This window comes from Canis lupus, chromosome 24 (genome assembly GCF_011100685.1).
Source record: "Canis lupus familiaris isolate Mischka breed German Shepherd chromosome 24, alternate assembly UU_Cfam_GSD_1.0, whole genome shotgun sequence".
NCBI lineage: Eukaryota > Metazoa > Chordata > Mammalia > Carnivora > Canidae > Canis > Canis lupus.
The window spans coordinates 36122533-36135537 of NC_049245.1; the positions used below are offsets into that span (position 1 = coordinate 36122533).

The window sequence follows — 13005 nt, forward strand, 5'->3', positions numbered from 1 at the left end:
GGGGAGGGGCAGGGGGGTTGCTCACAGCAGGGGTAACCAGTGTCACTAAAGGTTTCTGTTTCCCTCTAGGGTTCCTTCCTCCTTCCTTCAGCAAATACTGACTGAGCACCTGCTGTTTGCCAGGCACGATTAGAGGCCCTGGGGGGATACAGTGGGGCATAGACACGTGCATGCGTCCGTGACATTCTAATACAAGGGGACAGACAACAAGCAAAGAACTAAGCTAGAATATTCTAGAGGGTCAGAAGCACTAAAGACAAAAGGAAAACGTGGAGGGAGTCCCAGGGTGGGGCAGAGGGCCAAGGACAGCCACTCTGAGAAGGTAACATGTGAGCCAAAGACCTCAAGGAATGAAGACCAACCTGGGGGACCTTTGGAATGCACCAGAAAGTCTGCAGAGGGAGATGGCCTGAGGGTAGGCAGGTCAGGTAAGTATGAGGGCTGGAGGCCTTTCCTCAATGGCTGCATTGTGAGAGGGTGAGGGAGTCTCTTCCCCACCTCACCCTGGGGGACACTCATCCGGGAAGGTGGTTGGAAGAATCACCTGCACCATCTCATTATTCTTCTTGTCTGGTTCACATGGTTGAATCAGTTTATGTTAAAGACCCACAGGATAGATCCTATTGCCATACTTCTTCAAGGGATGACTCCAAAACTTCAAAATAAATATCTGTCTCCTGAGTGTATACCCAAGAGAGCCTGTGTCCACCAAAAGGCATACATAACCATGGTCATAAAAGCCCAGAACTGAAAATAACTCAAATATCCACCAACAGGAGAACGCATGGTCAATTAAGGGACACTGTACTAGGGATGATGAGCCAGCAATTACAGAGACTGGATCAGAGCCGCACATAACAGCCCAGGCAAATCTCACACACATCACAGTGAGCAAAAGGCACCAGACATGAAAGAGCTCACTTTTATCTAAGGCTCACAAACAGGCAAAACTAATCAATGGTTTACCTTTGGGGAGGGGGCATTTACAAGGAAGGGGACACAGAGGAGCCCGTGGGGGCAGGAGATGCTCTGTCTTCATTGAGTTTGCATTTATAGGCCTGTTCATATGTGAAACAGCATCACGTTCGATACTTAGAATGCACCCTTTACTGTGAGTTAGAGCTCATGACAGAAGTAATTTCTAAAAAAACTAATAAATTACAATTTAAAGTTCTAGTGATTTTTAAATTGCAATTAAAAAAAAACAAAAAATAAATAAATTGCAATAAATAAATGAATTGTGATAAACACACATAATAAATAAATAAGCCCTCGGTAAATATTTGCTGAACGAATGAATGCATGCATAAAATGCTTAAATCCCAGCACTATCAGGGACCAGCCAGGCAGTGACCATGAGCGGGTCTCTTAATATCTAAAGCCTCAGCTTTCTCATCCAAATAACTGGACTCAGAATTATCCACTGTGGGCAGCCCAGGTGGCTCAGTGGTTTAGCGCCGCCTTAGGCCCAGGGCATGATCCTGGAGACCAGGGATCGAGTCCCATGTTGGGCTCCCTGCATGGAGCCTGCTTCTCCCTCTGCCTGTGTCTCTGCCTCTCTCTCTCTCTCTCTCTCTCTCTCTGTCTCTCATGAATAAATAAATAAAATCTTTAAAAAAAAAATTATCCACTGCAAGGTTACTGCCCAGACTGGCCGAGAATGGGGGGAGGGGGGGGAACATCCTGTTTGACCAAGTCCTTTGTGTGCTATACATGTCGGGCACCTCTGACACCCACCCACCCTGTCTCCCTCCTCCCCCGGACCAGGACCCCGGAGCCCCAAGAACTAAAGGCAGCTTCCCAGAGAGTGAGGTCACGCTAGAAAGCCAAGCCTGGGGACTGCAGGGGCCTCCTCCATGCACACAGAGGGCCTATTGACGTCCTCCCGAAACTCCCCAGAGCCACAGCCAAGACGAAGGCCGGACCCAATTACTCAACTGCTCTGCCTTGACACTCAATGCCCAGAGCAGGGGCACAGGCCAGGGCTGCCAAGAGGGCAGCTGGAGGTGCCAGGCTCCCAGGGGCACTTGGGAAGGGATTTTCTGCTGGCTCCACGCCAGGAGGCCTGGCACAGAGAAGGCTGGAAGACAGGATGGCCATGGTGAGCGAGGAGACAAAGTCTTGAGGCTGCGTCCTCTGATGTCTGCCAAGCGCAGCTCACTCTGGGGCCCCAGACCCCCCAGGGGCTGCAGGGAGCAAGCTGTGGGAGGGCAAAGCCAGCGGCCAGCAGGGTGGATGCACCTCCCACTCTGCCCTCTGAGCATCACCGCCTCCCCTCCCCTCCCCCCACCCCCGGGAGCAAGATACAGAGCAACAGGTCAGTCTGCAAAGGGCCGGCCCAGCAGTCCACACCTTGACGTTCTCCTCTGTGAGGCCTTTCTCCACGGAGTCCGCCACATTCTGCCGGATGCGATGCAGGAATGCCTAGAGGAACAGAAGCAGGGAGAGGTGAGTATCCAGGCCTCCGATCCACCCCGCCCCAAGGCCTGAAAGGAGGGCCACAAGTTCAAATGCCACCTGGGCGGATCCGGGAAGCATCACAGCACAGGGACATGGGCAGGGAACAAGGAGAAGCCTACCCAGCTTCTGCATGGAACAAAACAGGAATATATCCCTCACCCCCATGCAGTCAACCAATGTTTACTGAGCACCTCCGACCCCAGGCCCTGTGCAGGGAGCACGGTGAAGCCCTGCCCTCAGGGAGACACACTCCCATCTGCTTCCTCACCCATGGCACTCACTCTGACGAGAATGCATTTCCCTTGTTTTCCTTTTTTCAAAAATTTAAAAAAAATTTTTTAACTTCTAAATAATAACACATCCATATGGTTCAAAAGTCAAAATTATAAAAAGTCAAAAATACGACAAGTGTTTCTCCTACACGTGGGGCCCTAGGGCATCTAGTCCCTCCGCACCCCCCTGGCGAACCACAGCTTTGTCTCGGGTACCCTTCCAAAGAATCTTCATGCAAAAATAACAAATGGGAATATACAGACATGTACACACACATGCGCGTGCGCGTATTTTCATTTTTTCCCTTTTTTACACACCAGAAAAATAGCAGCATACCCAGGACATGCTGTATCTGCTTTTCCCACTTAATCCTGCTTACAGATCCTTCCTCTCCTTAACGGGGAACCTCCTCGTTCTTTTTTACAGCTGCCCGGGATCCTGCTGTACGGATGGACTGCAGCTGTCCTGCCACTTTTTTCAGGGGCTCAGAACAGAGAAATCATTTCTGTCCTCTGTGATGTGACACATGACGATGGGGGGGGGGGCGCGCGGGGGGGTTGGGGACCGTGGAGAGCTGGCAAGTGCATCCTATTGAAGGGGATGGCCGCTTCTCCTTCCCAAGTGTGGTCAGGTGGGAAGGTGGGTGGGCCCAGTATCACCAGGTATTCTGGGCCTCTTTTCAACAGAAGCCAGAATTTAATTTGTTTTGTTTTGTTTTTTAAGCAAAGTCTCCCAGTTTTTACATATTGGCAAAATACTGGTAGTTTTTGTGAAGAACTGGATTTTAGGGGGTCGAGAGTGAAAGTGGGGGTACCAGAATGGAGGGGTGCAGCCAGGCTGATGAGAAATGACAAATGACAGTGGCCTGGCCCTCATGCGGGTAGCACAGAGCTGGCAGGAGAGGAACTACTGACAAGAACCGTGGACTTGGGGTACCTGGGTGGCTCAGCTGCTGAGCATCTGCCTTCAGCCCAGGACATGATCCTGGAGTCCCAGGATTGAGTTCCACATCGGGCTCCCTGCATGGAGCTTGCTTCTCCCTCTGTCTGTGTCTCTGCCTCTGTGTGTGTGTGTGTCTCTCATGGATAAATAAATAAAATATTTAAAAAAAAAAAAAAAGAACCATGGACTTGAATGTGAGGATGGGTGGATGGAGGATGGGAGGCGCGCCTGGGAGAGACTGAGGCCAGTCCCACACAGCCAACCTTGCCTGGTCTGCCTGGCTGCAGGCTAGATAGAGCATGTCTCATGTGACTGTGCTTGTCTGGGGAGATCTCTGACAGAAGGACAGCCCAGGATGGAGGAAAGCAGGGGGAGGCAGGCAAAGGGGAGGCTGGCCTTCCAGAGACGGCTGTTAGATCCTTCTCCATCACCCAAGGGATGTCGGTGGCTGTCCGGGGGCACTGGCCACCCGCAGACTCAGGTTTCCCAGTAGGCGGTGCACGGGTGCTTCACGCAGCGGTCACGGAGCCAGGCAGCCGTGCCTCTGGCTGCACGCACCGCACAGCAGTCTCCGCCAGGTCCCCTCGGCCCTTGTTTATGTCCCCAGCCTGAATTCCTTCCCTGAAGACTCCACATCTGCATCTGGATGTCCAGGAGCCTCACAATCTAGTTCCTGATCCTCCCTCCCAACCCACAGCACCACTGGCTCCAGCCAAAACCCCCCAGCCGTCCCTCACCCTCGACCCCTCTTTTTCTCTGGTGCCCACCTCCATCCATCAGCTTCACCTTCAATAGGTATTAAAAATCCAACTTCTTCCCTCCACCTCCACGGCCACCCCTCCCCAGTCCAAGGCACCATCTTCTCTCGCCTCCACTAATGCAATCACCTCCTCCCTGTTCCCCCTCATTGCCCCCAAAGTCCTTTCTCCACACACAGCCAGAGGAATCCTGTTAAATATGTAAATCAGATCTTGTCAATTCACAGCTTAAAATTCTCCATGGCTTCCCCTGGCTTCCTGCTACACTTAAAAAAAAAAAAAAAAAAAAAAAACAACCACCTAAAATCCTTCCACAGCCCATAAGGCCCTTAATCTCTCACCTCACCATCCAGCGTCCCATCACCCCACACCTCAATAATCTTCAGCCCCACATCATTCTATCTCTTCCACCTGCCAGGAGACATTCTTGCCTCAGGACCTTTGCAGATGCTGTTTTTACTAGCAGGATAGTCTCCCCAGCTCTGCCATGTGCCAGCTCCTCATCCATCAGGCCTTAGTTCAAAGGTCACCTTCTCCAAGAAGCCCTCCTTGTCTTCATACACTTCCCACCTTCCCATCTTGCATTAAAAGTCCATCTGACAGATGAAAAGTGAGGTTAGGCGATCTACACCAGGTGCTAAGGGAAAGGCCAAGATAAGAAGGGAGCATGGCTGAGATGAAACCTTTACCCCAATCCAATGCTGAAGGCCAAGTTTGGAAATGGACACTGTGTGTTTAAGCCAGAGATCCTCTTCCTTCCTGCTGTGTAACTTCAGGAAAAGGCATTAGCCTCTCTGAGCCTCAGTTTACTATTCCCAGATACGGGGATCATAGCAATACCATCCCACCTTTCAGAATGCAACAGGATAAAGTGAATGGAAACCCCATGAGGACAGGGAGCTTGCCTCTCTTGTTCCGAGCTGTATCCCCAGATTCTATAGTAGTGCCTGGCACACAGCAAGCCCTCAGAAATCAAAGGAAGGGATGGGATGTGCCTGACACACAGCAGGAGCCTGCTGGAAGCCTGCTGACCCTTCCTTTTAAAGGACAACGGGTGGAGGGACACGAGTCCTAGAAGATGCTTCAGCAAGGCAGTGCTGCTGCTGGGAAGGCCGGCCTCCAGCCTCCTCAGACTGGAGGGAGACAAAGGCCTGCCGGCCCAGCACCGCTGGGGACAGCAGGAAGCTGGGAGTGCTGGCCTCGATTGAGGCTTCCTGTCCTGGTTTCTTCCAGCAAGCAAAGCCACTGCTATTGTGCTGGGACAATGAGAGGCTCGGGCCACCCACAGAGGAGCCGCAAACAGGCCTGCGTGATGGGCACCATGGACAGCTCGTGACCCGGAAAGAATGGACAGGCAGGGGCTCTGGGCCCAGCCCTGGTGCTGCCCAAGGCACGACTGGCTTTTCCAGGCGGTGCCAATGGCCTCGGTGCAGGCGGGGTGGTTTAGAGGGACCCTCAGGGGCGACTCCTCGTCCAAGTCTTGACAGCTCTGGAACGCTCAGCCAAAAGCAGCTCTGTCTTGGGAACCTCCCTTAGAGCCGAGGCCATTCTCAGGATTCCCAGGGCTGCCTGAGACCCCGGTTTGGCCCGGCAATCTTCGTCCCTGTGGAGTCCTTGCCACACTGCTGCCTGGGCCACTGCCCCCACATCTGTCTGAGTCCCCCTCTGCTGATGATGATGATGACAATGATGATGGGATATGTGAAGGATTCGGAAAAGGATAGAGAAAAACCCAATCAACATCCACAAACCTAGCTTTGGCAAATCTTAGCATTTAAATCATTTTCTAAAAGAAATTCATCAAATCTGGTGGAGGTGCAGATGGGGAAGGGGCACGAGGGAGCCCTGGGAGGTGCTGGAAATGTTCTACTTATTAGTCTGAGCGGGTTACTTGGGCCCATGCATATGCAAAGCCTCATCAGTGTGTACTTTATCCATGCGCTGCGTGAATATCAAGCCTCAGTGCATAACGGGAAGAAATGAATCACGGCAGAAGGAGGTAAGCCACTTGTGCACCTGCCCTCCCGCAACGCACCCCCCCATCCTGGATATGGTGCGCCTCCTTCCCACGCATGCCCCCTGCCCACTTTCCACACACATGTGAATGGACAAGCAATAAAGAACACAGTTCTGCGTGCTTACAGCGTTTCTATAACTGACGTTTCAGCAACTTGCTTTTCTCACTCAACATCACATCTTCTACATTCGTCCACATTGTTGTGTGCACCTGACAGCACCTGCCATCCAGACCCTACCCATGTGTCTCAGTCCCTACCCCCAGAGTGCACACCATGCACCCCTTCCAGCTTTGTTGTTCACTTTGTTGCTGAGTTTTTTTTTTTTTTTAAGATTTTATTTGTTTATTCATGACACAGAGAAAGAGACAGAGAAAAAGAGAGGCAGAGACACAGAGGGAAAAGCAGGCTCCATGCAGGGAGCCTGACGTGGGACTCGATGCCAGGTCTCCAGGATCACACCCTGGGCTGAAGGCGGCACTAAACAGCTGAGCCACCCGGGCTGCCCTGTTGCTGAGTATTTAAAAGTACAGCACCCACTACTAGGAGGCAGAAGTTGAGGTTGTTTCAAATGTCCTTATGATAAACAGTGCTACAGTGAGTAGGTCCATGGGCCCAGGTTCTCCATATCCTCAAAATGTCAATCTCTTGAGGTGCAAGTCCCTCTGGATGTACAGCCAGGCGTGGAATGGGTGGCCAGAGTTTAGAGACATGTTCAACTTGACTAGTGAACACCGAACGGCTCTCTGACAGGATCATACCCAGCCACACTCCAACCAGCAGTGGATGAGAGTCTCCACAACTCCAATACCAGGATAAGATCCACACACTCTCATTCTTTCAGGTAACAAATATGTGCTGAGAATTGTACAGTCCCATCCTAAGTTCATTTCCTACCCCACAATCAGCTTCTGGGGTAGGTATTTTGGTCTCAGTCTTCGGATGAGAAAAACTGAGGCCCAGAGGATGAGTCACCTAACAGAAGTCATCTAACCAGAAGTCAAAAGAGCAAACCCAGGACTGTCTGACTCCCACTTCCTGCTCAGAGGGGACCAGACAAGCTGCTCATTGGCCCCCAAGTGTCTCCAGGGCTCCCAGATGCGGCATGATTGATGGGTGATGTCTGCCATAGCTGTGGAGATGGCAGGGGTAGTGGGGCTGTGTGTTTGCCATCTCCAGAGAGCTCCTACTGGGTGGAGGAAACCAGGGAGCATGGGAGATGCTAATCTGAGGTCAAGCAAAAAGTTGGTGACAAAACACAGATCAGAACCAAGTCTCCTGATGTCAGGCTCACACCTGTCCCACTTTGCCTTAGGGCAGTGGTTCCCAACTCCAAAGTGATTCTATCCTCCAGAAGAGAGGACAGTGACTGCAGATACCCGGGGTTGTCACGACTACTGGGTAGAGATCACGGATGCTGCTAAACATCCTATGATGCCCGGGATGGGCCCCACCAAGATGCAGGTGGCCCCAATGTCAGTAGTGCCAAGAGCCTCTTACTAAAACCTAGAGAGACAAAGAGACGAGGTGCTATAGGACGAGGGCTCCTCCCACCCATCACTCAGCTGCAGTGAGCCGGTCTCCTTTTGTCCCGTGAACGCACCGGGCCTGTCCCCCACCAGGCCCCCGTGGTGGCTGCTCTGTGCTGAGGGAGCTTTCTTCCCAGGCACTCAACCAGCAGGGGAGACCCCTCCTCAGAGAGGTCTCCTCTTAGACCCAGAGAAAGCAGAGTCTCGCCACATTCTCCACAGCCCTCGGAAGCCTGTCACCCTTCCCAGAATTGATCAAGATGAAGTCACGTATGTACCGCACCGTCTGGTAGCATGTCCCCCACATGGTGTGAACAGTCTCGGGGCAGAAGGCGGTTTCATTCACCTCTGAGGAAAGGGGCCCTCAAGATGCTCCAGAAGTAACAGGTACAGCTAACAGTAACCATAACAGTAATCGTGATAAAACATTGACTCTTGTTTATTATTACCATCCCTTTCATCTTTGAGCCCTATTATGTGTCAGGTACTGTGCTGTTTTAATCCTCAGGCAATCGCAAGAGGTAGGTAGAGGTAGGTACTATTATTACTGTACCCATTTTACAGAGGGGGGAACTGAGGCCTGGTGCAGGAGAGAGCTTTCCCAAAGCCACACAGCTAGCAAGGGGCAGACCTGGGCCTCTAACCCAAGCAGTCTGGTCTGGGATAAGTGCCCAGGCTACCCCCAACACACATCATCAATGAGTAACTATAGACAACAAGCCACATAAGCATAAAGCAGGGAGCAGCTGCCCCTCGGGGTGCCTCTGGGGAGCTGCCATCTGTCTGGAACCTGCAGTCACCGCCTGGGGAGGATAAATCTTTCCCTGGAGATAAAAAGGATAGAAAGATGTCTCCAAGTCACTCTCTGAGACTGATGCCAGCAACCTGATCACAGAGGGGAGGGGGCTCGGCCGCCCCCAAGGACATCCCTGCCGTGGCCAGGGTGACCTCACCAGACATATGGTGAAACTGGAGAGGGCCGGGGGACCGGCCAGACATGAGGCTGCCCCACCCCAGACGACAGCAAGGACGGAGGAAAGGGGGACCCATCCCCCCACCTGGACTGGGTGGCCAGGGGCCAGGGAAGCAGAGTGTCACAGAAGAGCAGGGCTCTTGAATCCCAGCAGTACTAATAAAACAGGAATAACAGCAACAGAGTGGGGGTTGCATGGCCTGCTCCACGCAGCCCCACAGGCCAGAGTCTGGGGACACCCCTCAAATGCCCACTGACTCCTTCGAATGCCCAAATCCTATGCTCTATCCATTCAAGTTCTGGGCATTTATGCCATGGCAAAAATAAATAAATCTCACATATGACATTGAGATTTAAGTTTAGTATCTGATTTATAATTCTATCACTTAGTGTTTAGTTATTAAATAAACTGTTCATCACCACAAAGGACGATCATGCTAGAAATGGTGTTCAGAAGTCCATTTAATAGTATGGACAAAGGCTATTGATGTATCTAATGGTGGGGGGGGGGAACAAGTACCAGAATACATAAAATATGATCTCATTTTCAGTTAAATGAATCATCTCTACATAAGCACAGAAAAAAGACGTGTGAAAGGATAAAACCCAAACTGTGTGAGAATATGGCTGAGGTTACTAGTTGTCCCCTACTATCTGGTCTCCCCTTTCCCTTTAGAAACAGAATCCAAGATTTTAGAATAAAGACATTTCCCAGCTTCCCTTCAGCTAGGTATGGCCATGTGGCTAAGTTTGGGCTAGTGGGCCATAAGCGGAGGCATCACATACAATATCTTGGAAGTATCCTTGGGGATAGGAAGAACAGGCGGGATTCTTTTCTGCTATTCCTCCTTCCTACTGATTGGATAAACCAACGTCATGTCTGGAGGCCAAGCAGCCACCTTGTACCATGAAGTGGAAACCACACTGAAGAAGATGGAGCAGCAACAGAGGAGCTTATGTCCCTCAGGACAGAGAAAGCAATGTATCTGCCCCAGACTGTCTATAATCCAGTGAGAATGAAACTTCCATCTCATTGAAGGCACTCTTATTTGAGTTTTAACTCTAGGAACCTAATCCTGAGAGTGGAATTATCAGTGATTTTAATTTTCTTCTTTCTTCATTTCTGTTTTTTTCCACATTTACAAAATGAGCATGCAGCTTTCAAATCAAAAGTCATTCTCTGGGATGCCTGGATGGCTCAGGGGTAGAGCATCTGCCTTCGGCCCAGGGCGTGATCCTGGAGACCCAGGATCAAGTCCCACATCAGGCTCCCTGGATGGAGCCTGCTTCGCTCTCTGCCTGTGTCTCTGTCTCTTTCTCTCTCTGTCTCTCATGAATAAATAAATAAAATTTTAAAAAATAAGTCATTCTCTAACACAAACGCATCTTTTTTATTTCTTTTTTCTTTCTTTTTTTTTTTTTTTTTAATTGGGACAGGAGAGGTTGCTAAACAAACCAGGCCCTCTTGCCCTCCCAAATTATCACTTCTTTAGCACCCAGGAGTCTAGTCTGCATTCTCCTCCTGATGGGTGTGTGTCCCGGTGTGGACAGGGCAGTGCCTGCCAGCAGAGAGCAGGAGCCAGGCAAATATGAGATGAGAAGGCTTTCCTTCTGCCTCCGAGCTGCCCACCTCTCCTCCTCTGTGTTGACTCTAGAAGCCACAAGGCCCCCCAGGAAGATGCCCATCTTGGCCAGCCCCCTACAAGCCGGCCTGGCACTACCACAGCCTGAGGGAGAGAGACCTTCCCCCAAGAGGAACCCCCTGCCACCACCCAGGCTGAGAGTAAAACCTCCTGCACTCCATTCACACCCCTTTTTGCGGGGCCCGTGCCAGGAGCAGAAAGCCACTGCCCAGAACAACTTTCCCAAAATACCCAAATTTCAGATTTGAGACGTCATGGTCAGGGAAGGTTACATACTCAGTCACAGATATACCAGACAGGATTGAGAGAAAATAACATTCCTTTTCCAACTTCACACTCATTCCTTTATGTCATGTCTCATATAGCAAGTTATGAATTCCACATTATGTACATAAAATTCATGCCATTATATAGAACAGCACGAATACTGTTGCCTCATACTGTATCTTAACAGATGAATATCTTCATCTAAGCACTAAAAATAAGATACAGTTGAGGCCTCCATACTGTTCCATGAACACACCAAGCACCATTCCACCTCAGGGTTTTTGCACCTACTGTTCTCTTTGTCTGCAAGACTCTCTCCAGATACCGTAGAGGGCTCCTTCCTCACTCAATTCATTCCCATCTACAATCAAATGTCACTTCTTTCTTTTTTTTTTAACTTATTTATTTATGGGGGGAGGGGCAGAGGGAGAGTGAGAGAGAGAATTTCTTTTTTTTTTTTTTTTTTTTTTTAGTTTTTTTGAGAGAGAGAATTTCAAGCGGACTTTGTGCTGAGCCCAGAGCCTGATGCAGGGCTTGATCCCACAGCCCTGAGATCATGACCTGAACCGAAACTAAGAGTCAGATGCTTAACCAGCTGAGCCACCCAGATGCCCCTCAAATGCCACATCTGAGAGGCCTTTTCCCACCACTCCATTTACAGCAGACGCCCATTTTCTCCTCCATTCTCTATCTTATCTATCTTTTCCTGCCCTAGAGCACTTACTTCCACCCCCCTCCACATATCTATTTCCTTGCTTGTCGTTCATTTACGGCCTGCTTCATCTACACCAGGAAAGGAGTGGCTTTTTCACACAGCATCCACCCCAGGCCTAGATCATTGCCTGGCGTGGAGGAGTAGAAGTGGGTTAGCAGGTGCCCGATGACCAGCCTGTTTGTCCTTGGGAATAATCTTACAAGGTGTGCTGTGAGTATCCCCATTTTAGGAAAGAGGAAAACCAGGGCATAAATCAACATGTGGGGGTTCCAGAGTCAGCCAGCCAGGCTCTGTGCTTGGGTAACACGACCTCACCTTGCAAGGTGGGTCCACCTCTGTGTCTCCCTCCACCCCCATGCCGAGAGCCTGCAGGATCCAGTTTGGTACCAGGCCCACAGGAGGCACCCAATAAGTGCTCAATAAATGAGCACCATGGAAGGGGCAGGCACTTTTAATTCCATATTAAACAAGAGTAGGCCCCTTCCCGCTGGCCTCTAGGCACTGATTCTCAGACTGTCAAAAACACTGGAGACCTTAATATATCTGACTATTGGCTCCAAATACCAAAAAGAAAACTGTGTTGTCAAAAGAGTAAATCTTGATTCAAATGCCGGCAAAGCATAACCTACATCAACCACACCAAGCACCAACCAGCTCTACTCATAGCTGTGCATACAGATAGCACAGCGAGTGTGGACTGTGGGCATATTTGAGCAGGTTGGGCCCCTAGAAGCAGACCCCAAGACAAGGATTTGGGTACAAGCAGTCAATCTGGGAGGTGCTCCAGCAAACACAGGCAGGGGAGGACAAAAGTGGGCCCAGGGATGGTGGTCAGCCAGGATAGGGCAGGAGATCAAGCAACTGGCCAGGATGGGCGATGGGTCTCCATCCCTCTGAGGCTCCCTGAGAGCCAGTGCAGAACACACATCTCTGGGTGATCCTGGGGCAGGGAGGCAGCAATGGAGCTGGGGCACTCATACACCAATCCTGCTTGGAGGGCAGGGGTAGAGGGTGTTAATTCCCTGGCACTATCAGGGGGCCCTATAAGTGCCAAAGTGGCTCTGCAGGCCAGACAAAGCCACCAGGCCCAGGACTACAGGGGCTGGTAATGGCAAGTCTGGCTGGGCTGCCACAACGGAGCCTCCAAAAGAAAGAGGGTGAAAGGAAACACCTGGAATGGCCCTGTCTTCGAAGAACCTTCGAAGAACGAAGGCATGCAGGCTGGTTAACAGAGGCCTTCCAGGCTGACATTTCTCAGAACACACAAGGTCAGCCTCCCTGGTTGCTAAAACATGGAAATAGTTCGGTGATCGGCAAAATCTTGAAAGGGGCTGCAGTCCAAGGAGGGGGCTGAGGAACCGCGTGGGCTGACCCCAGTGAGACCTGGAAGTGGTTTAGTAACAGGGGCTGCATCACGGCAGGGAACCTAC

The 13005-nt window shown here is 50.8% G+C and overlaps 1 protein-coding gene across 1 annotated transcript in view; it reads right to left on the reverse strand.

Annotated features, from left to right (window-relative positions):
• Positions 1–13005, reverse strand: part of PREX1 (phosphatidylinositol-3,4,5-trisphosphate dependent Rac exchange factor 1) — a 179402-nt gene that overhangs the window by 96427 nt on the left and 69970 nt on the right. Inside the window, 1 exon segment of the mRNA XM_038572997.1 lies at positions 2353–2424. Coding sequence (XP_038428925.1) covers positions 2353–2424 — 72 coding nt within the window.